Source organism: Perissodus microlepis, chromosome 22, assembly GCF_051167445.1.
Source record: "Perissodus microlepis isolate ML-2025 ecotype Zambia chromosome 22, ASM5116744v1, whole genome shotgun sequence".
In the NCBI taxonomy this organism is placed as follows: Eukaryota; Metazoa; Chordata; class Actinopteri; order Cichliformes; family Cichlidae; genus Perissodus; species Perissodus microlepis.
Genome location: NC_140481.1, coordinates 15,825,173 through 15,850,477, shown reverse-complemented (window position 1 = coordinate 15,850,477; position 25,305 = coordinate 15,825,173). Strand labels below are relative to the sequence as shown.

The 25,305-nt window shown below is 40.4% G+C and overlaps 1 protein-coding gene across 1 annotated transcript; it reads right to left on the bottom strand.

Moving 5' to 3' along the window:
* Positions 1 to 820: 820 nt before the first annotated feature.
* rmp24 (ribonuclease MRP subunit p24) lies at positions 821 to 25,274 on the bottom strand. Its single transcript, XM_084919292.1, has 5 exons — positions 24,631 to 25,274; positions 18,657 to 18,679; positions 17,282 to 17,502; positions 2,321 to 2,514; positions 821 to 2,017 (listed from the first exon to the last, which is right to left on the bottom strand). Exons 1-5 carry the CDS (start codon positions 24,723 to 24,725, stop codon positions 1,831 to 1,833), a joined length of 720 nt encoding a protein of 239 aa, XP_084775418.1. The 5' UTR covers positions 24,726 to 25,274; the 3' UTR covers positions 821 to 1,830.
* Positions 25,275 to 25,305: the final 31 nt, after the last annotated feature.

The following is a 25,305-nucleotide window of genomic DNA, read 5'->3' as shown; positions in this document are numbered from 1 at the left end:
TATTGAATCCGTTTCCCAGCCCATTTTCTATGATTTTCTAGTTTGGCAGTTTTAATCTTAATAACAGGATACTGGAAACAAAATGTCACTGTATGTTTTAGATCATCTGTGGCTTGTTTAAGTGACCTTTAACATCAACGGAACAAACCATCAGCATGCGCCTTTAGCATCTTTTCATGCATGTTGCGTTTCAAATGCTTCCATTTGAAGGTAAAGGTTTGGCTTTCCTAAAATTAGTAATAGATTCAGATGGCTCCAATCTGCTTGTTGCATTATTAAATACATTTTGAATAATTTGAGTCATGGTGACATCGGAGTTAATTTTGGATCTAAGTTTTAAATATATATATTACATTGGACTAGTGTCTGCAAAGCCTTTTTCCCCATGAGGGCATTAAAGATCTCTATAAATACATTCTTTTAAAACTGCATTTAGGCATATAGACACGTTGAAGAGGACATGCTGACGTATTTCAGAAGCTTCCGATCCACTCGTATTTTCCCACAGAAAATACTGACAATAACCTGAAAAGGAGAAAATATCCAAAGAGTATCCAACCTGGTACTAGCAAGGTGTACCTAATAAAGTGGCTGATGAGTGTATTTATTTCTTTTTTTTAAGCTAATTTTTCTAAAGTTATTGATCACACTTTTCTTGCAGCCATATCTTAGTGTCTTAAACATGGCTCAGTTTCTAGATTGTAGGCAAGAACTGATAATGCATACTGAATACCAAATATATAGTCATATAATATGTGCATTTATCAGCAGACAGTACATAAAAGCAGCAGTAAACAGAGCAACAAAGTAAAGAGCCTACTTTCACAGACTGAAAGTCACAGTTTTATTTCAGGTATTTCACAGTGAAATATAAATGTGAGGTATTTCAGGATTTAAACAAATGTGTGTTCACTGAACAGCTAATCTACAACCGTAAGTAATCAGACATTACAAAAAACACACAAGTCATATTTAATAGAGCAATGGTGCAAAAGCATGTAGCCAAAGAAAGTATCAAAAGAAAATGTAAGGTTTAGATGACACTAATTGTAAGTCTACAGATGTTTGGCAGATGTGCCTTTTCATTGTAAACAGTGACTGGTGAGTCCCATTCTGAATGATAATCAAATATTTTCATTGGTGATTGATTTGTATGCATTTACAAATATGTAACAATGAGATATTTACATTTATCACTTCTATATTTCACCTTTGTCATAAAAAAAAAAACAGAAAAATGTTCCCACTGGAGAGAACTGAAAGCTGAAATAAGTAAATAAATCAAATACAAAAGTTTGAACATCAAATAGCATGAATTGTAGTTAAAGGTATATATTTTCTATATAAATCTATTTTTGTAACATTAGAAAATGGAGAAAATATATATGTAAACCAGCTCGTCATGCCACAAATGCCACCACAGAGAAAAGCCGGATTTCCTGTGATGCTTCGGCAATTTGATAAATAAATACTTTATAATCCTTCAACATCCACAGTTCGGGAGTTTACAAACGGGGGATGTGTTAAATTAGATGAAAAGAAGTCCACCCGTCTTTCTGACTGTGCAGAAGATGCAGAAACTGACTGACAGCTGAAATAGCGACCTCGGTGCCCCCGGTTACAATTCAGGATTCTAGGAGCGCCGCTCCAATCCGCCCAGCAACTGTCGCGCTGTTGGACAAACTGTGTGCCTTTTCACTGGCTTGGAAACTCAACTAGTTTCTCAAGTTCTGATGCTCTGGAGTACACAGATTACAACACGGGCCTCCTCCCATTTCTTTGTTTTTTAAGAGTATTCACAAAGATAAAGCACATATAATCTTAAGATGCTCAAAGTGAGGAGAGAAAATCTTTCAAGCCCCCCTTCTTGGTGCCCTGGTTGTCCTCTCGCTGGAGAATCTTGCTTAGACGTCGGACAACCCAGTTTCTAATTTTAGGAGGCTTGGAGGAAGCTGAGCCTGAGCCTGATCCTGAAGTGGTAGTAGTGGAGGTGGAGGTGGAGGAGGAGGAGGAGAATCTAGAGAGAAGGAAGAGTTCAGTTAAGAGTTACAGTAACTTAAGATTTTGTTGGTTAGCAGGAAATGTTAAAAGCAAGCTATCACCAGCGACACGATCCGAAAAACGTGGAACCAACACGTGCCGCCCGCACATCTTGTTCCCTTAATGCTGACTTAATAGAAACTCAATCACTCAAATCCCAACATGCCTGACACATCACTGTCTCATATGTCTGCAGAACCAACTAAGTTTAATCAAGCAAGGCAGTAACTAAACTTTTGGCTCTGCGCATATTAGTAACAGCAAACCAAAATAAACTTACCTAGGTGTATGAGCAGGTGCCCTGTCCTTGCCAGGGGTCTTGTGGGCATTCATGCTGGATCTGCTGGTTGACTGTGGGGTTTTGTGCTTGCCAGCACTCCCTGGTGTGTTGTGGGTCTTAGCATAGGTAGCTATAAAATCCCTGTTCACCCCCTTGTACCTGGATGTCTTATTGCAGGCATGGCAGGTGGCCATCTGGGATAAGGAGAAGGAAAGGAACATATCCATTAATAATGCATGCTCTGTGTCTACACTGCGCTCATACACAATGAGGTCTTGAGGTGAAGGCATTCATGGCATCCCCAGAGGAGTACTTGGAAGGAAATCCGTTGAAACTTCTTCGTATAATTTCAACAAATTATGTAAATCCTAGAGAGGAAGGTGAAGCTTTTTGTCATTCTAGTTATTATTTTTCATCAAAACTCACTATTTCCACAGTTTAATGGCTTTCTCTGGGACGCACAACAGTTTGGTGTGGACTTGGGCCTGACTAGCTGTAATAAAAATGGTGCACATGCCACAGGTGACGCAGGCCAACCCGCAAGCCTCACAGATGTCAGGGACACGTACTGACATCTCACAGCTGAGGAAAAGTTAAGTTTACAATGAGGTAGAGGAAGCTTACTAATGACAGGAGATTCACTTAACAGCTGAGGCTCTTCCCACTGGCTGTGCCAAAGATAATTTTACCTATGAACATTGCAGATATGAAAATAGTTGGACTGCTTGAAGCAGGATGGGAAAACAATGTGTTTAGCCTATGAGACGGCAAGGTGGGGCTGTTGCCATGCAATTTTGCCTATTCAGGGTACACTGCAATGTGGAAAGTTTACAACGGGTAACAGATCAAAGACTCGCAGAACTTTGTGCTCAAGAAAAACAAAACTGTACTAATCAATAAATTAGATGTACCATGCTCACATTCAGCTTCATATTCTTATTCTGTGATTTAAAGGTGTAGCTGTGCATGATTCACAGATGCTATCAGAGCGGTTGGCTAGTTCTTTCTAGTTTAACTCTATAACTCTTTCCTCTACAACTTCTCTGATGCTTGAGCTGAGCCTACTGTTTTATGTAATTCAAAATAAGATACACTGCATTCAAATAAAATATAAACTCCATGTAAGGCAAAACAAGTAGCAGGAAAGTTGCAAGGTAGAACTACAGGTCAGGAGATCCTTGCAATTTAAGACAACATGCATACTAACTCTTGGCCTATGACTGTGTGTCCAAGTGAAATGGTGCATGAAACAGCAGTACATGTCATGGTGTGCACACAGGCTGTTAATAAACCATCAATGATTAATCAAGTAAGTTATGGAATCATAATGTGACTCGGACAAACAGATAAAAAACAAAACAACTGACTGCTATTGTAAGCCACAATTACTTTATATATACTCTTCAGTATTAGGCAGGACTTCTTATCAATTGCAGCCCATTATAAGACACCACAGAATGGACTGAGCGATGGTAACAATATAGAAAATCATCCCAGCATCACGACCCTGCTATAATTATAAGATATGACATTTTTTCTGCTGTTTTAACAAACGTCAAATAACTTCAACTAACTCCAGCACAGGAAAAATAAAAATCTTGAACAGAAGAGCCATTTACACTTTTTTTCCCTCTAAAGTAAAACTTTATTTAAAAGTAGCAAATGCAGTGTTCAAAAAACCCTCAAGATCCCTCCAAAACCTAAGCATAAAAAAGCATCCCAGTAATGACAAAAGCTATCCAGAGTTGCCACAACATTAGAACTGGTTTGAACAGACCACCGCTGCAGAGGTCAGCAAGTCTGAGCCAAACTGTTGACAGTCCTGAATGCTGATGAGATGGAAAACTCACCGACACAAATGTAGCCATTTCAGATTCTGACAGGTGTCTACTGCCGAGTGTTGGAGAGTTGGGTTTCAGTGAACCAGCACTTAGTTCTGTGTTCCTCTTCGTTTTTACCGCACCATTAGAGAAGTGTTTACTAAAGGAGCCTGCAAGTCCCGCTTTATAGAGACAAAGCCAAGCAACTGACCCACCCATCTGTGCATAGGGGTGTGGCTCAATGAGGACTGACCAATGCTCTGTGAAGCAGATGGACTAAATAACCCCAGACTTTCTCTAGAGGATGGATCGCAGTATTACTAGTGCATGCAAGATCTTTTGATCAAGTCTATTTGTTAACAAAAGATCCAAACTTAGAACACTTGCATTTAGTAAATACTGCTGAATAATTGATGATTTAAATGCTGTTTATTATTTACTTGTACTCTAGATGTAATGTGAAACAGATTCAAACCTCACAGAATTTTGTGTTCAAGCAAAATAAAAAATAATATAAATAAAAAACCTGTACTGAACAGGAGTAGCTTTGCATAAACACACCTAACATGCACCAATTAATAAAGCACAATAATACTGCACTATAATCATTATTTCTGTTTAAATAAATGTGCTTGGTGTGGCCCATCATGTCATCTGATTGACACGATGGGCTGGATCTGATTGAAATAAGACATTTTAGGTAGTTTCCTCTGGCCTTTAAGCCACCTTTCTTCTGACTGGCTGCCTCTTGCAAACTGAAGGTTTAAATCTGACGTCAACTGTGCTTAGATATAACTCTGTACCCCGAGATGAGGCAAAGCACATGCATTGTGCGTGCGCTCACTAACTGAAACATTAGTCCATGTTTAGTATGAACACTCACCATTGTAGCAGTACATGTAGGACACAAAAATAAGGAAAGGCATAACTAGCTGAAGTTTTAAGAAGTTATTTTGGGTCAGTATTTTAAACATGTGGAATTTCTAATCTATGCATTGTATGTGGTTTGAATATGAAGATTTTATTATTAATGGTTTTTGAGTAGCCCTGTGATGGACTGGTGACCTCTTCTGAGTGTACGCCACCTCCCGCTGTATGACAGCTCAGACAGGCTCCAGCCCTCGATGGATAGATGGATGGATATCTCCTAAACTGCAGTTATCTTATAAGGACTCTAAAATAAATGTAGAAAGGCACATTCAGCTGAGAGAAGACATTCAACAGTGAAAAAAAAACTTTCCTCAAAGTATTCCAAACTTGGAATAACTGGTGCTGTTCAGTAAAGTAGGCACACAAAGTCTGGAGTATCTATAAGCAAAGTAATGCACTAATATTAAAAAGGTGCAGGTGTATAAAGATGTTATACTGGAACTAGTTTTGGGTCACATAGAGACATTTTAGACAAATGGATAAAATAGTTATATTAGTTTTGCAGTAAGAATCCATCCCGCTGTTTCCCCTCAGGCCAAACAGATTAGATCTGATTAGTTATGAATTTCGTTTTCACAGTTAAAATATTTGCATGGCACAAACCACTGAAAACAATATTTGGTTGGAGTTGGAGTAACTGACTTTTTAAATAACATATTTTTTTGCAGCAATGTAAAATAGTTCATAAACACTCCTTGCATACAGTTGCATCATTACTGTGATGCACTTGAATAGAGGGTTGTAAGCTTTGGCAGATTCCTGGCAGTGACCTCCAATCGTGTTTGAGTTACGGGATGTGAAACCGCCAAATTCAATGTGGATAGTTCCAGTTTTAACCTCCCCCTATCCACTTATATAAATGTTGTGATGCGTACTGTTTGCTTTATTGCACTTTCATATAATCTTTCCATCACCACTTCCTGTTTCTGCAATGATCAAACAATTTCTTCCCATACATCATAAAATTTTTATCTAACCAAATCTTAACAGGGGGTATGGGGGTATATCATTAAACAGAAAACTAATTGCTGTTCTGTTATAGATGATATAGCTTCAATTGTAACACATGCTGTAAGTAATAAGAGCTGGAGACATTTAGGTGACAACGCAGATTTTAGTGTTTCAACTTTTGACGACTATGATTACTTCAAATGATTACTCCAGGAGAAGGGAGGGGTGCACATAGTTAATGGTGGGCTAGATCAAACACAGACAGACAGCTGGTTGCAGATGGATGTTTACAACTAGGATGACCTCATGCTGTTTATCCTCTCCTGGCCTCGCTGTCATTAGCCAGCTCGAATGAAGCGCTGATATGACAGGATCTAAAAATCTTTCCCTAATAACAAAGTGTGTGCATGTAAGTGCGCAGCGGAGATGCTAATCAGCAACTGGAAAGTGCCTAGGAAATGACGCTGTCCACTCTCAGGCGACAGTGACGGTAAGGTTGTTGCATAGTGATAAGAAATCATGACAACCTAAAACGCAATCCTAGTCACGTGTACCCGTTTAATTTACGCTAATCCTTCGACATGCGGCGTATGCACTTGCAGAGCCACACGTGAATCGGTGGCAGAGAGAGATCTGATTTCCTCATCTTGGCATTCTGGCAGCAGACAAACCAGCGCATTGGCCAACCAAGCATAAGGCTAATGCGGATAAACAACCACCTATATACACCCCAAGGGATACTAAGCACATTTTATTTATTTATTTATTTTTTTTGCAGAAAGTAAGGTTCCCGTTCAATTTCATGCCATAATTTTAATACTTGCCAGGAGTGTGTAATTGCCTCTAAACTGTTCAGTCTTACAGCAGCTCTTTCTGCATATAAAAATAATAAAGCGAGCCGCGAGCTTTCTTTCTTAACATGAAATGCGAGCTAAAGCAGACAGCCACAGTAACATATACACATCCATGATCCCCTACGCATATATCACGGCCGTTTAGCTCTGTCAGTCACGCAGGCGCATGCCTTCAGTCATGAAGAAAAGACAGCGTGCAATCGTTTTAAAACATTTTAGATTGATAGCGGCACTTATTTAAATCTCCTTGCTATCATTCCAAAGACTGAATAAAGCTCAAGTCATAGATTAATGCACAATTTCCTGAACGAAAGAACGCCAGGTTTAAGTTACGAACGGTATAATGGTTTGAACGTTAAATGAGCAAAAGGACTGTTAGATAGTTCACAAAGGTGAAAACTTTCAATTTAAATAACCTGAGATCAATGAGATCCTGCAGCTGTAATTCTTGTAGGTGAATCTCTGGCAAGCTGACTGTTGTGTGTAACCCAATACTGTGACAAATGAGAACAGAGTTTAACATTCTCTGAGCCTAAAACAAAAAATCTAATAAAATAATCTGCCAGAACTTTTATTTTCTCTTCCAGAGCATACTGTACTTCTCTCCCAGCATACGACAAACATTCCTGCACTTTGCAATTGCTCATTTTCATGATTATAAGAAGTGGTCAACATTGTTTGCCACACACACACACACACACACACACACACACACACACACACACACACACACACACACACACACACACACACACACACACACACACACACACACACACACACACAAATCAATTCTGCAGATGGACCTTTCCTGCTAATAATAGCCTCTGCTCCATAAATACCTCCCTTCCTAGCTTTCTCTCTGCTGTCAGAGGTCAGCTTTGGTTGATTAATCTGACCTCAGCAGTGCAATACTGCCCAAGAGGAGGAAGATGAGTAGAGTAGCAGAGTGAGTCACAGAATGAGGCGTCTGTTAGGACTCCTAAAGTAGAAATATAAGTCATATAATTGTTTATCAGTGCTAAATGTCTATCGCGTGATGAGAAGGTTCTGTTTTTGTGAACATCAAAGTATGATTATCCACATACGCTGTGTGTGAAAGTCATTCGAGACCGCATCAATACAACGCAATAAAGCTGAAAGCAGAAGAGCAGTTGGGGATCAATACGAGGCAAGAAGTATAAACTTTCCTCTCGCCATGGCCTTGCTCTGTGATTGGGTGCATGCAGCCACTTAGTCACACTGTCTGGAGGCAGGCAGGCTGGTAAATACACAGACACCTGATCTGAATGCAGATCTCCTACATGCTGCCATAAAAACATATCTGTTTCTCTCTTTCTTTCTCGCTCTCTTGTCAGTGATAAAGGTCACGCTTTATCCTGCGTCGCACAAGCCGGTCAGCCTCAAGAGCCAAAAACAGCAAACGCCGGGAGACAGCTTCAAAGACGTGAGAAATGATGGTTTACCCGCAGTCCTCAGCAAACTTATTTCCAGTCAGCCAGATTAGATAAAGAAAAAAAAAACATTCTAATTCTTCATAATAACTCCCATATGAGTTTTTATTGACATCTGCTGCCTATGCTAATCTGATTTCTAATACTCCAGAGTGAAAAGTGTTTGCAGGTTCTTTTAGATATGGAGAGGAAAAAAAACTACAGTAATGTATAAAGTCTTGAGGCATGCCTGATTTATTTATATTTTGCTTCCAAGGTGCCAGACTTTCTTGCAACTTTTAAAGTGGTCTTAAACAATAGATCTGCAGGCTTTCGAGCGTCTTTCAAAGTTTTTCTTTAGACATTTGTTGTTTTTCTAAGAGGACTGTTTTCTTATTCATGAAGCCACTTAACACTGACCTATGAATCTTTAACACAAGCAGCTAACTCAAGGGACGGCCCAGTGTTGCATCTACACATAACACACAGCAGAGAACCCAAATTGTAGTTTTAGGCACTATCATGCCGTCACAAAAACACATGGCAAAAATGAAAATCTGGGCTATCTTGGCATGGTGTGCAGTGTGTGCTGACAGAAAAAATCCAGCACACATGTCACAGGACCTGAGAGATCCATCTGGACATTCACTTAAATCTATCTACTACCTCAACCCAGATTGGAAATGGTCTCAGTGGAAGAGTGGCTGTCAAGAAGCCATTCTGGAGAAAGGGGAACAAGGAGAGAAGGCTGAGGTATGACAAATTACACAAGAACTGGACTGAAAATCAGTGGCAACAGATCTGATGGAGTGATGAATCCAAACTTGAAATTTTTGAATTGTAGTCAGTAAATGAATGGGATTATTTTGCAGGGATTATGTTACTTTGGGAAATATCATACAAATGTTTATATTTCTCGTTTTTGCTTCTCTTCATTTCCCTTTTTTCTACTTTTTCCTTTTATTTCACAGCCTTAAAGGTACGGGCTAATTACCCCAAATGTACAGATCATCTGTAATCCTTTTCTTTTTGTTTATATGTATAAAAGAAAAGCTCTTGTAGGGAGGTGGTTATGAGCAGTGATGGGAATAACGGCGTTACAAGTAATGGCGTTACTAATGGCGTTACTTTTTTCAGTAACGAGTAATCTAATTACTATACCTATCTTTACAAGGCCGTTACCGTTACTAACAAGAAAATGCGGTGCGGTCGCGTTACTATTTTTCAACAAACAGACGGTTGAAGCTGGCAAAGTAAATAGTTTTTAAAGGTGAAATGTAGAGGGAAAATCAAAAGTAGTCAAAAATGGCCAATTATACCCTCATTTTTCAAGTAAAGCAATAGTTACTTTTCAAGTAATTAATTACTTGTATCTTGTAACTCAGTTTTTTTTTTTTTGAAGAAGTAACTAGTAACTATAATGAATGAATTTTTCAAAGTAACTTGCCCAACACTGGTTATGAGAGACGTACAACAGTGAGTGTCTACAGCCATCTATAACACATGGTGGAGGCTCTGTCATGGCTTGGGGCTGCGTTTGAGCCAGTGGTGTTGGAGATCTTGTCAAAACTAGAATTATGAAAACAGAAAAGTATCGTCAGAGTTTGCTAGACCATGAAACCTATCTCTAATAATCGGCTATGTACCACAGGCCTTCAAGCTGGCTGTAGTTAAACCTTTACTCAAAAAGCCATCTCTAGACCCAGCAGTCTTAGCTAATTATAGGCCAATCTCCAACCTTCCTTTCATATCAAAAATCCGTGAAAGAGTAGTTGTCAAACAGCTAACAGATCATCTGCAGAGGAATGGTTTATTTGAAGAGTTTCAGTCAGGTTTCAGAGCTCATCACAGCACAGAAACAGCTTTAGTGAAGGTTACAAATGATCTTCTTATGGCCTCTGACAGTGGACTCATCTCTGTGCTTGTCCTGCTAGACCTCAGTGCAGCGTTCGATACTGTTGACCATAATATCCTATTAGAGCGATTAGAACATGCTGTAGGTATTACAGGTACTGCACTGCAGTGGTTTGTATCATATCTATCTAATAGACTCCAATTTGTGCATGTAAATGGAGAGTCCTCTTCATACACTGAGGTTAATTATGGAGTTCCACAGGGTTCAGTGCTAGGACCAATTCTGTTTACATACATGCTTCCCTTAGGCAGCATCATTAGAAGACATAGCATACATTTTCACTGCTATGCAGATGACACCCAGCTCTATCTGTCCATGACGCCAGATAACACACACCAATTAGTTAAACTGCAGGAATGTCTTAAAGACATAAAGACCTGGATGGCCGCTAACTTTCTGCTTCTTAATTCAGATAAAACTGAGGTTATTGTACTCGGCCCTGAAAATCTTAGAAATATGGTATCTAACCAGATTCATACTCTGGATGGCATTACCTTGGCCTCCAGTAACGCTGTGAGGAACCTTGGAGTCATTTTTGACCAGGACATGTCCTTCAACGCACATATTAAACAAATATGTAAGACTGCTTTCTTCCATTTGCGCAACATCTCTAAAATTAGAAATATCCTGTCTCAGAGTGACGCTGAAAAACTAGTTCATGCATTTATTACTTCCAGGCTGGACTACTGTAATTCATTATTATCAGGATGTCCAAAAAACTCACTGAAAAGCCTTCAGCTAATCCAAAATGCTGCAGCAAGAGTACTGACAGGGACTAGAAGGAGAGAGCATATTTCTCCTGTTTTGGCTTCCCTTCATTGGCTTCCTGTTAAGTCCAGAATTGAATTCAAAATCCTGCTCCTCACATACAAGGTCTTAAATAATCAGGCCCCATCTTATCTTAATGACCTTGTAGTACCATATCACCCTATTAGAGCACTTCGCTCTCGCTCTGCAGGCCTACTTGTTGTTCCTAGAGTATTTAAAAGTAGAATGGGAGGCAGAGCCTTCAGTTTTCAGGCCCCTCTTCTGTGGAACCAGCTTCCAGTTTGGATTCGGGAGACAGAAACTATCTCTACTTTTAAGATTAGGCTTAAAACTTTCCTTTTTGCTAAAGCATATAGTTAGGGCTGGACCAGGTGACCCTGAATCCTCCCTTAGTTATGCTGCAATAGACGTAGGCTGCCGGGGGATTCCCATGATGCATTGAGTTTTTCCTTTCCAGTCACCTTTCTCACTCACTATGTATTAATAGACCTCTCTGCATTGAATCATATCTGTTATTAACCTCTGTCTCTCTTCCACAGCATGTCTTTTATCCTGTCTTCCTTCTCTCACCCCAACCGGTCGCAGCAGATGGCCCCGCCCCTCCCTGAGCCTGGTTCTGCCGGAGGTTTCTTCCTGTTAAAAGGGAGTTTTTCCTTCCCACTGTCGCCAAAGTGCTTGCTCATAGGGGGTCATATGATTGTTGGGTTTTTCTCTGTATCTATGAAGCGCCTTGAGGCGACTTTTGTTGTGATTTGGCGCTATATAAATAAAATTGAATTGAATTGAATTGAATGAAAAACCATCTGGAAAGCATCTAACTGGCAACGACTCCCATTTTCCAACAATACATGATCCCTTTAAATCCAGGTATCCCAAACATACTGCTAATGCAATAAAAGCATAGCCGGACATAAAAACGCATAATGGAACACCATCAATCATGGACAGGCCTACCAACAGCCCGGAACACAATATTATTAAAGCAGAATGAGAGACAGAGAACAGAACAAAAGGCAACCAACATTCAAAAAGAGCTCTAAATAAATAATAATAATAATAAAAAAAGTGACAGAAATACTTGTCAAAGTCCCTCAGACATTATCTGTTGAAGTTTATGCAAACCAGGCACTACATGTTTTTAATATATTTATAAAATCATGCAGTTCTGAGTAGTTTGAGAATACAATAGCAACATTTGATGACCTAGAGCTGTCTGCATTTGTAAGTTTAAAACAAACAAACAAACAAAAAGATCTTACCACAGAGTACAGCCTGAGGCTGAGGAATAAAGAAAAGAGCCCAGAGACAGATCTGGATTTAGAACTCTGCCCTGATTATTATAGAGATGACGAATGGCCCGTACTTGGCTTTACAGAAGACATGCAGCGAATGCCATTAATGCACACACGTGCTGACAGATTCAATTTCAGAAACTGTATAATTCAAATGCTGGTGAGTGAGGATGCGAAAGCCGAACAGAGGGAACGCCAAGTTCCAAAGCAGACTTTTTAATAGTTGCATCAAGACGGTAATTGAGAGATGACATGCTGCAGTGGTAACACTTTAAGTTATCTATATGGGGTTTATCCCGCATGTGTACTCAACTACAGACATGATGACAGTGGAGAGAAGAAAGTGTGGATGCTTAAAATAATTAAACTGTATGTTATATTATGCATATTTTGGTTTTCGTTTGCTCTTCAAGGATGTCAGTTCAGCTGGCATCAGTTTCCCATGACTCCTGCCATTGCTACGTACAGTATGTAGATGTTAACATATTTCAAATGCTTTACTTAAATACCCATACACGTGGCACAAGAGTGAGTGTTTCCACCTCCCACTGTGACTCCTCTGTTTGTATCTAAAAATGCTTTCATCTCTAATCATCTGTCTTTCCCAATATTTTTCCCCTCTTGTAATCCTGCTCCCCCTCAGTGGAGCCTTTTCTGCTCCCTGACAGCAAACAGGCAAAACACCAGCTAGACATCGCTGCCTCCTGTTTCCTGTCATGGCCTCAAGCGGCACATTTTCCACTAAAGATAAATGAAAGCGAAATGTGGTGAAGACATGGCCAAGAAAGGAAGGAGAAATGGAGAAAGCATAATGTGAGAGGTCAGATTGTGGTCGGGTAGATGAGCTGAGATAGAACTTAAGAGAGAAGTAACAAGAGAGACTGGAGTGTGTAAAGGTACTAGGATGAGAGCTGGTCAGTGAGGTCAAGAAGAAGTGGTGACTTAAAAAAAAAAAATCACAGATTTGAGTCGCATCAGAAAGATGGCTCCGTGTGCAATGTGCCAAAAACAGAACGACCTATGGTCTGTCACTTTGCTCCTTCATATCTGGTTTATCTTGTATTCTGAAAACGCACTGAATGAGAATGACAGAGGAAACGCACATTCACTAAATGTACCTATACACCTGTCTTAATAAAAGGACCAACAGAAATATTTTTCCTAATGCAGACATGCACTAATCACCCGAAAAAACATAAAAGCACAGAATACATTTTCCTTGTGACAAGCAACTCTGATAGAAAGTCTAAAACTAAACTCAAGGAGGAAGAAGAGAAGAATGCAGGAGGAGAATAGGCTATTCTTCGCTCCATTTAGGGTCTCTGCCTCTTTTGTGGCGCTGCATCCAACCTATTCCCAGATCCACTGCTGGATAACCCGCTCAGCACGCATAAACAAAGTGATTTATCGCAGCACTAAGACACAACTTCACAGGGCTGAGGAAAGCCTGTCATGCACTGGCATCCCACCACAAGGGCAGCACATACACACACACACACACCCCAAACGGCAATAGCAATACAGTGTGAAATCAAGGGGATTTACACCCTGGAGTATAAACGCTGCAAATCGCTTGTGTGCATGACTATAAATTAGTATTTACTGGTCCAGTGGTCCCTTCTGATGTTTGCATGCTTACATTTTAGCTAGAAAAGCTGCTCTTTTAAATTTACTGCAAAAATACACTGTTTTAAGGCATGTGCATTGAAAATGGCACCTATTACAGCAGGGTGCAGCATCCATATAGGGTGCAGCATGCACATAGGGTGCAGCATGCACATAGGGTGCAGCATGCATATGGCGTGCATGTTCAGGATTATTCACACTGCTTCAATGTTAAAGAGTTTAACTGATAATTCGTGCAAAGACTTTCTAAATGCAGGTAAGTGAGAGAAATGCAAATATGAAACTATAAAAGATCGATAAAAATATTGACATTATTGACAACAAATCTCATCCACAAAAAGGCCCCGTAACTGTTCTGACGCTTCTGAAAACAAATGAGCGCACAAGAGAAATGAGTCTTTGCATCTACAAATAGTCATACGCTGTTTAAAATAAACACCTGTCTCCTGCTCAAGATAAAAAAAAAAAAAAAACACACAAAGGTAAATTTACACAACAGACTTACGTGGCTGACCGTAAGAGGAGGCTAATATACTGTGTACACAGCCATAACACTTGACTCTGGCCCACTGAAATGAAGCAATTAAAAAATGAAACAACAACAACAACAGGTGCCAAATTCAATGGTCACTGTGACACATTTCATTTCTCATTCTGTGGATTATTTTTCATGCATTTGAAAAATAATAAAATAATGATTCCCCTTTTATGCTCTAACTATGAAACCAAGTGGATGCCAATCTTTTTATCCAAGCTCGTGCTGAGCCCTTCTTCCTGTCAGAGCTGCTTTGCTCTTTTCATCAGCGTCGTGTCAAGGAGGAAAAGCAAAGGAAGCTTTTCACATTCCACCTCTTATCGTCACGACTCTATCAATGTGCATTTTAAGCATATCAGCTTGCTATCGCCCTTTTACTGAGCACAAGTCTATCATGACCCGCATGTGAGGCTTCACTTGCTGTCTCTTGAACATTGGGCAGGCTAGTGACCATAAAAACAGAGGTTAAAAATACCTTGGAGGACATTCTTGGCGCCGTATTGGTTTACGAGGAAGTCATGTGATGGACAAACATCCACACTGTTCATCGTGATGATTGTTGACAAATGAGTCGGCGGAAACGTGAATAATCACGGCTCAATGTCTTTAAGAGTGGCCTTCAGTATAAAACACACAGCATAGTTCTGTTTAGCTACGAGTTTAATAACAGGGGAGCCACACACGCTTAAGGACAGGATGTCTGGGACTGATTGGACCACATGTGTGACAGCAGATCCATGATCCCACGACCCATGCGCTGGCTTTGGAGGCCATTAAAATACAGTGAACTAATTGTCATGTTAAAGAAACCAGTTTGAGCATGACTTGAGTTTGATTTGAGCTTTTTAACAAGGCGTGGTAGTTCTTTTCAAGCTCCTAAGACTACCACAGAAACCTACACAGATATTGTGCCCAGCCCTTTATTTATTTGTTGTTATTTTATCTAACAAGTATAGCAAGTATAGCTTGTTCACCTTACTATCATGTTGTGTATCCTTCCTTGATCCAGGATCTGATAAATCTCTTTATCAGACCCCCAATCTCACCTTCACAACAGCCCTTAAAAGTAGAAGTGCTGCATTAGAAATTATAACACAAGGTCCCAGCTCTTTTTGCAGTCCATGATTTGACTCCTTTCACCTCATCTACCTGCCTTTCTCCCTCTTGCCCCTTTTAATATTTCGAACTTCATTCTGCATTTATTCCTCTCACTATCTTTCTTTTTTTAAATCCTGCTACCGCTCTCATTCTCTATCTACCTCTTAGCCCTCAGAGTCAACAGATACAAAGTGGAGAGTGGGTTCAAAGTGCTTTGTGTCGTGAATACCTACATACTAAATGAACCAGACCAGATTTTAATGATGCAGCAGCATTTCCACTAAAGCTGCTCTTCATTAGGCTGATGTCAGATCGCTAGAGGGGCTCTTCAGTGCTATCACTGGTGCTGGGGAAAATGACCCTATAGCTGCATGCTCCATCACTAGCTTCCTCATCTAAATGGGTTTATCAGCAGAGTGGGTGTGTGCTGGCCAAAATCTGTTTTTACATTTTATTCTTGCTTGGTGCCATCCATTAAGACGACAGACAAAGGGGACCACTATAACAATTTGGGAGAGGACTGTGGGATGAACAGAGTGAATGTTGACAAAGCACTCTCTAGCAACATTAGCTCTTACAGTTAAGCCTAATGGGACCACTGTAAGGCTGGAGCAGTAAGTGGAGCACCATAATGATACCAGACACTTTCTGTGGAATGAATACTAATGACTTCATCGATTTAAATGGCAAAAATGCCTCAAAAAATAGATTATGAGGCAATGCAGGACTAGTTAAGTTAATAAACTGATCATTCTTTTTCTTCTTTTTCTTTTGCATACAGGCTTCTGCTTTTCTTGTGGGGTTTTCCTGTACTTCATGTGTCTGTGAGGTTTCTCTTCGGATACTCTGGCTTCCTCCCGCAGTCTTAAGACATGCATGTTAGGAAAACCGGTGATGCTAAATTGGCTGTAGGTGTGAATGAGAGGATGAACGGTTGTCTGTCCCTCTGTGTTAGCCCTGTGACAGACTGATGACTTGTCCAGGGTGTACCCTGCCTCTCGCTCTACAAAAGCTGGGACAGACTCCAGCGCTTTCTGGATGAATGGAGTGTAGATCTCCCCAGGCTCATTTATGCTCTGAGGTCAATAATAGCTACAGAATAAGCAGTCAAGTCCACACTAAAGTCCAAGTGATATTTAAGAGAATACAATCATTAGAATATGGTGGGTTATCAGAAGCAGCAGTATTACCAACAATTAAAAAAAGACATATTTCACAAATAAATCACATATCAGCAGCTATCCCACATATCACAAAATAACTACTGACCTTTAGTTTAACATCACTACAGCTGAGGAAACCGTTCAGCGTTAAAGCTGGGATTACTTGGTTAAACCGAGTGAAGACTCAACACGGAGAAGCATGCACCATATAACCAGAGCAAACTCCCAGACATAACCAGAGGTGTGCTCTGCTCTTTTAAATCCATGTTTGCCATGCGTTGCTTCCTTTTTTGGAGAGATTTCTTTATATCTCGCACTGCACTGGACTCGTCCGTGACGTTTGCTCTTGTGTTTAATCTCCCTTCCACTTTGGCTTGGTGTTATCTTATTTTTTATTCTTTGTAAATACATGTGTGCCTTTCTTTTATGCTCCTTTGGCCCTGCATGTTCTATTTAAAGCACCTTGTGTTGCCTTGGTTTTGAATTGTCACTTCCATTGTACTCCTGAACAATATGCTACAGTGCAGTAAAACACATAATCAGGTGCTTAGATTTGTAGTTTGTTTGCCTTCTCACCAGTGCCGACGAGGACTTCTGGAAGCGGCAGAGCAGATTTTTCTGCACCAGGCTGAGCCGTTTGCCTCTGGCCTTCCTAAGCAGGACACTTTGTACCCGTGCTGATGGACGCTGCTTGGGCCTCAGCCGCACATGGTGATTGTCAGGGTGGAGCCACTGGCAACAGTAAGGACACACCACAGTGTTGTGTAGCATACTGGAGAATTTTTGTTTCGGAGGTCCTGAAAGCAAATGAAAGACACAGACAATCTAAAATGTATCTTTTGAACAAAATAACAACCAAACAACCAAAAATTGCTGAAATGGACAGTACTGCACAAAAGTCTTTTGATCATTTGATTGTTGGGTTTTTCTCTGTATGTATTATTGTAGGGTCCACACTACAATATAAAGCGCCTTGAGGCGACTGTTGTTGTGATTTGGCGCTATATAAATAAAATGGAATTGAATAAATTGAATTGAAAGTCTTGAGCCACCCTCCTTTTTGTCTTACATTAGCTTCCAAGTAACTAGATTTTCTTGGAATTTTAAAAGTGTTCTTGAGCAATAGTTCTCCAGGCTTTCTTAAGGTCTTTCAAAGTTTTTCTTTGGCCAATAACTAGTTGTTTTTTTGTTTTTTATTCCTGAAGACTACTTACAAAAATGAAAGAAAGCTACCTCAAAGAGTTCAGGTTGTGTTAAAGAATAAAGGAGATCACACCAGATATTGACTTTCAGACTCGTTAGAATTGTACAAACATTTCCAAATATAAAGAAGCGAGGGGTAGCTCAAGGTTTTTGCACAATACTATATGCAAGCGTGAGACTGGCCCCTTACAATTTAAACAACGAGGAAATGAGATTTATAACAGAAAGGTGATAGTTTGATCTTGGAATTATCATTTAATAGTCCATATTTCTATTTCCATAGAAAAATGTGATCATTTTAATAGAACAAGGAGACTTTAGAAAATTCATTTAGCTATTTTTTTCTACCTCCAAACAAACACCACGTTACTTAGTTTGGGACGAGTCTTTGTGCTATTTAAGGAGAAAAGTCTGAGGAGCCTTACTAAATGGCACCACTCCTGTTTTATGTGGTTTCGGCTGGCATGGGTCTGAGAGTTTGTGTGTCTGTGAGTGTCTACGTGTGGGTGTTTGATTCCACTGGGCAGTCTGTTTGAGACAGCTGGCTGCCTCTGAGTATTTGGCGGAGGATTTAGTGAGTTTTATCAACCTTGACAAGCCAGTGACAAGGTCCTACTTACTACTGCATTCTGTGCGTGCTTATTACACTCTGGGGCAGAACTGATGAAAACATGCAAAAGTAAAACAGGAAGAAGAAATTTAAATGAAACGGGAGTTCGTTAAAGGACTCACGTCTCCGTGAACTTACCGTTAGCCTTCAAAGACCCCTGCCTGGGAATGAGAAAGAGGAGACGAGTTTGAGACTTCAATTATAACCGAGTTTATGTCAAAACACAACAACAAGATCATGAGGCATCATTTTAATAATGTACATCTTGTATATGTGCATTTTTAAAATACTTTATTTGTAATTTAACGTGCATATCATGTATCCTGAAATGCTCCTCTCAATTTACATCACAACAACTCCTGTAACGCTGGACCAGTGAAATAAACAAGGTAAGAGACAGTGTGATGGAAAATACTGAAATAAATACGTTTATTGCTTGCATATTTGCATAAAATAGATTTTTGCAAACACACAAATTACAACATGGAAACAATTTTTGGGGGCGGGAAAAAAAAAAAAAAAGACTATCTATTCCCATTATGTGGAGTGGAAAACATGCAACCGGAAAAACTGGTCTCTCCCAAACAATACGGGGCAGCTTTCCAAACCAATTCAGTGGCTTCACCGCCCATGCGGCTGCCCCCGCTTTGGGAACACTCGCAATGAGATATTTTAACTGAGTCACCACTAAGCCACACTAAAATTAGCTCAGGGCTTAAATCGATAAAGGGACATTTATTGTCCGGCTGCACGTGTGTCAGGGACAGACAGAAATAGGGCTGTCTGTTTATGGAAAGGGAGGAGGGCGCGCGGGGTTGGCTTTAATCTGGAGTTAACCTACGGGCCTTTGCCGCGGCGTCTGGTGGCAGAGGTTTGTTTATACGCTCCGCCGGCATTCTCAACCGCGCCATATGTGAAACGGTGCATCGTACTGATGGATGATTTCAGATACAGCTGAGCACGCTGTGGGCTTTGCAACATATCTGTCATCAGTCACTGCACAGTCTGAATCACTGTCTCTAGATACTACCCCCAATTTAATAATCAGTGACTGGATTAAGCTGTCAGATTATATAGACGACCTGTCAGCAGATAATACAGGAAATGAAGAGAAACTGTATGAGGCCGATGTGGTGGATTGTCACTCTGTTGTGAAGTGATAATGACTCATGGACCTTGAACAATCCCAGAAATGCAGTTAGTTGTTCGGAAAGCCATTTAATCATTCTCCGCTGACATTTAAAAAAAAAAAAAATCCTTTTCAGGAAGTTAATTGATTTACATTTCCCATTGTAGTTCACATCACCACTATACAGTATACATTTTGATAACAAAGGCAAGAGCTTTTTGTTGGCATGAGATGAAAGCAAATCCTCCAACAACCAGCCTGCTAAAAACAACTGAATGACTCAAGTTCGGAGAAGAGGAATGTTTTTAGGGAATCTTTTTCTCCCTTACCACAGCTTCCTGGATGAGCCAGCTCTCCGAAAGGCTGCACCGCAAAGACTGCTTCCAGTGTGCAAATCTTATTAACATACTTGTCATGCATCTCCTTTTAAGTGCATGCTCGGTTGTGGCGATAAACGCTGAAGATACGCGTCCTACGGATGAACTGCTGACAGCTGGGAGATCAACGAAGCGCTAGAGGATGCAGTAGGGCAGTGAGGGGAAATTATGTGTCGGCTACAAGGTAATAATGTGATTATAGACAGAAGTGCTGTCTGAGGCATGAAATGAAAAGCATTATGAATATTTTATTGCTACCATCAGGGAAAACAACAGGCTGCTGGCATATCTTGAAAAACCTTCACCGGAGATTGTAACTCATTCAGATATTTAAACACAAAGGCCTAGCACAGGTAGCAGCTTCACAATCAGTCCTTGAAATACTCTAGAAAGTGTGCCCCTCTACAGCACCGATTCACATGGTTTCATTCATCACCTGGACCTTACAGTGAAAGAGGCCAGCAGGTCCTTCTCAGTCTGAGGATCATTTGCTCCTGCTGAGAGAAGATGTAACAGGAGTGATACAGTACGAGAGGAAATGAGGGCAAGTGTTGGACAAAGGGAACGGAAGAGGGAAAAAGGCCTTTAAAAGGTGGTGACAAACAGCAGGAAAAAAATGCAGTGACAAATTTAACAAGACAGCGATGCTGTGCTTAGTGATGCTGCCCTACAGGAGGAAGACTGGGTTCAAATCTCCTGGATGGTTGAATTTGAACTTCATGCCGCAATCCAAAGACATGCATGTTAGGATAACTGGTGATTCTAGAATCGGTTCTGGATGTGAGCTTCATAAAGTGTTTTGAATAAATGTAGCTTTTTGACTTAAGCACTCGAGTGGTCAGTAAGAACAGTCAGCAATAGCTCAGCCTGCATTGACTCAACTTGGTTTTTTAGTGTTTCCCATTAGGTGGTAAAACCTAGGACCAAATATTTTTTTCGTAGCCACTTGCCCAGAATTCCATGGGCGTCCATCAGCTTGCCACCGATTGGCTAGTCAGTGGAGTTACTCAAGGACTCATGAGAGTGACTACTTCACAAAAATCAAAACTGGTACTGTTGAAACGCAGCGATGAGGGAAATGGCTACACAAAAAACAACACCGTGGTAACCGAGTCTGGAAAAAAAGCAATACATATAGCCTGTGTCGTATACAAATGATGTCAGAGGACTTTCGACCTCCTTGCTGTAATGGCCCTACGCATATTGGAGTCAAGTCAAGTTGAGTAGGTACTAATGAAAAAGAGGCTTAAGAGAATGCAATCCAAGCATATCTGGATTAACCTTTAACTCTTTGCCCTTTGGATAATTCTTTTTTTTAATGAGAGGTTTGTCATATTTCAGGCCTGCTTCTAGAACAAAATGACTGGGTGGGCATCAAAGATCGGTGAGGATGATATCTGCCTACACTGCTTACTGGGGCTGGGGCTCTGAAGAGGCTGAAGTGGTCCACACTGAAGACGTTTTCTCCCGCTAAAAACAGTGTCCAGATGACCAGAATCGACTTTCTGGGCTTTCCTTACCTTGATGATAGAGCATACATCAAGAAATGGCAGATATGAGTTGAAATAAAAATAACAAAAATGCTTTGTTGGCAGGTCAACTGGTGAACAAAAAACAAAAAAAGGCAACAAAATCATTGCTTCAAGCTAGCAAACAAGAGGGTTAGATTTCTCTGTTTACTTTGCAAATGTGGCATATAAGTTGATCCCAGGGTGAGCTGACAACACGTGGCTGATATCCTTCTACAAATCTACTTGTAAATCTGATATAGGGCATTCTATCAAAATATACCTCAGCCTACACTCAGATGCCTTATGCACTCCACATATTCACATGGAGAGGCAGGGAAGTCCCAAAACAGAGCCACGCCACCAAATATAAACTACTGCAGATGGAAATATCAACCTTCTTTTGACTACAATGGTCCTGAATTAGGTTTGTTAGGCCGACTAAGTAGGTGATTTCTTTTGGGAATGTGGTATGTCACAGCCAAAATGAAGAAAACAATCAGAAGTTATTAAGGAACAATCATGCCTTGAAGCCCTCTTGCTTTCGCTATATATTTCTCCCACACTAATTACTCAAGAGTTCCAATAATATTAACCAACACACGGCAATTGTAGCTGTACTTCTAGACTGAAAACCATGTGAGGCCTGTGTGAGGATAATAAAAGACAAAATGAGAAACCAAAATAAGTTTCCAAATTGTTTGTCCAGCAGACGACATGCATATTTGTTTTGGTAATCAGAACAGTCAGTCAAGGTCTAGTTACCAGACACGCAACTATGATTACGAACTTACTGGAAAAAGCTTCACTGATTCAACAACGTGAGCCACAATAAGCACACCAAGTACTTGTACATCGAATTCAACAATAGGTGTAATGCCCCATGCAAACATACATACTAACTCATTCAGTCATCGGCCCGGCAGAAGGTGAAGACTGTGGCAGAAGGCAGTAACACCATCTCCTACAAATATGCGGAGTATGAGCGTATGAGTAATTGCGCACCCACAGAACAAACACTCCAGTGACGCATTGGCCTGCAGAAAGTGGAGACAGTGGAAACCCCCAAAGGAACACATGGACATGGTCGTAATTCCTCAGGATTCAGAACATCAATGCACTCTGATCACGTACACCAATGTATGCCGACTCAAATATTTTCAGTTCCTCTCCAGTCGCGGGTGCACGGTTTGATCAGTTGTGCATTCAACTGAGGCTTTCATTCGTAGCATGAGTTCCTTCCTGTATGCTGCCTCTCATATTATCACTCGGATCACTTAATTAGCTCATGGCGCTAAGTGTACATTTTGGCAGTGGCTGTTCATTGTGTCTTCTCTGCCAGGCACTTTGGCGTAAAACCAGTGAGGTCTCTGAGTTACAAAGCCAAACATTTAGATTTGTGTCCTGCCTGCTGGACAGCTGGTCAGAGTTAAACGTGTTCAAAATGTTCTCAAATACCACAGCTAATCATAGCCGGGGAATCTGGGGAACAGATCAATGTTATTAAAGCCGCAGTGGGTTCACACACATCCGGAAAACGACCCGGAGTGGGGTTTTCACCATTAAAACCTCTGTTTTTCTTTCCATTCATGGTTCTGCCCACAAATTTCCTGGCTCAGGTAAGAGAGAAGACAAGCCAAAGGACACAGGGACATGGCTGAAACCCAACTAATGCACGAATCGCAGGAGTCCACACATATATGCAGAGTCTAAGGATTGTGGAAAGAGCCTACACAGACATATGCACATTTTAAAACATTTTAGATGCATTAATGCTCAATTTAAACCCTAATAAAGAAGAAAAGTCTGTATACCAGCAAGTGGGCACAGCCTGAGCGCATGCATGAGCACGCGCGCGCACACACATACAGACAAAGGCTTAAGAGGATTTCTCTTGAAATTACTTCCAGCTTTCACCACAACATGGCAATCACCAATGTCTGGAACGGCTATCAGACACCAAAATTTTGAAGTTCAAGAAGTGAACTGTAAATGATGAAGAAAATCATAAAGTGGCTATAATAACTAATGTGTTTAATTCTGATTAAAAACTCAAAGACTTAATTACAGGAATCTAAAAAGAATAAGACACCTTGGGAATGCTGGATCAGGGCTCTGTTTGGGTTTGTTTACCAACCATACAAGGATGAGGCTGAGGCTTACATACTGCCTGGCTCTCCTACCCGATGATTAGAGGGACTGTCTGCACCACCACCACCACTTTGTTTACTTCCTTGTGCTTTGATTTCAGAGCTTGTTAGGAAGATGTCTCGTTCTCACCAATTGAAACCATTTAACCAAACTGTAATTCATTTAAATTGAAACTATCACTGAGGCATTGCAGACTTGCCCACAAACACGAGCAGCCACGGCTGGGACTCTCACATGGGCTCATGTCCAGCTACAGTAAGTCACTGTTGTAGAAGAACTACAGCAGGCTAAACTTCAGTGGAAAAGTACAACAATTCATGCTCCACAACTTCAACACTATTGACACCTGAGGCACCACTAAAGACCAACGTAAGCAGCAGCCACATCTTATTTTTAGACTTCACTGTATTATGTGTTTCTGCAGTTTCACTGTACCCCACAGTGATCCGATTATCCTCGAGGTGACTGTAACACAAAAAGTTATAAAAAAGCAATGAAAGCACGAGCACATAACTCATTCTTATTTAAATTAACATGTGAAAAAAGAATGAGAATTAAACAGTGGCTTAATATGTTAGACGTCAGAGCTCAACCAATCCCAAAATGATTGACAGGACATCAGTTACAAAGCTATAGTTCCTTATAATTGCGAAACTATAGCCTCAGTAATAAGGAACTATAGTGGGGGCTACAATCATAATTTCTTTTCAATTTCCCCCAATATGTGTGTATGTATATATATATTTCTAAATAAACACTAAAGATATTTTGAAATTATAGCTCTAATTCTAAAGCCCTGACATCATCGTCGAGCTAGAAACTTTCCCGGTCACACTGGGCGAACACCTCCACCTAGCGTCCACTTGCTAGCATCACAACAATAAAGGACTGCAAGTAAAATATACTTTTAAGTGGTATTCGTGTTTGGTTATAGTGAAGTATCTTACATGTAGAAGCGAGATAACTCCGGGCAGCTATCCTTATACAGCAGAGAAGCGTCCAGCAGAAAGCTATTTGATTTTATCTCAGGAGAAATCTCCATTTTTTCTGATGATGCACGTGAGAAAACGGAAACTCTCCTGCGAATGCAAATAAAAACTTCCTCCGTAAATGATTAGCCGGCTTAACAAGTACAAAGTGGAGACTAGACGGGCGTCCTTTACACTACTGGAGAAGCTGACGCGGAACGACTGTAGAAAATGTATGAATTCTCATCAAGTCTGCATTGAGCTAACTAGCGTTCCAGTTAGCCACCCCCGGTCGCGAGAATCTGACGTTACTTGCATTGGATTATGGGAAATGGAGTAGTTAGGGAACACATGGCGGAGCGTATTGATTTCAACACCATTCTCTCATTTGATAATGCAAAAAAAAAAGAAGACAAAAACTAAAAAACGACAATAAAAAATAATCGCATATCACTTGACACTGGGAATTAATTGAATTTTAAAATTCGAAGTTTAAACGATAAAGGCTATTTAGTCTGAGGTATCATTAATGACTGTACTAATGACCCTGTTTGCAGTCAACACTTACTGAGTTAAATGTCATTAACTAAGGTAAAAAACAAAACAAAACAAAAATCCAAAACGTAATTGCGCAAGTGCAGTCATCCCAGTACT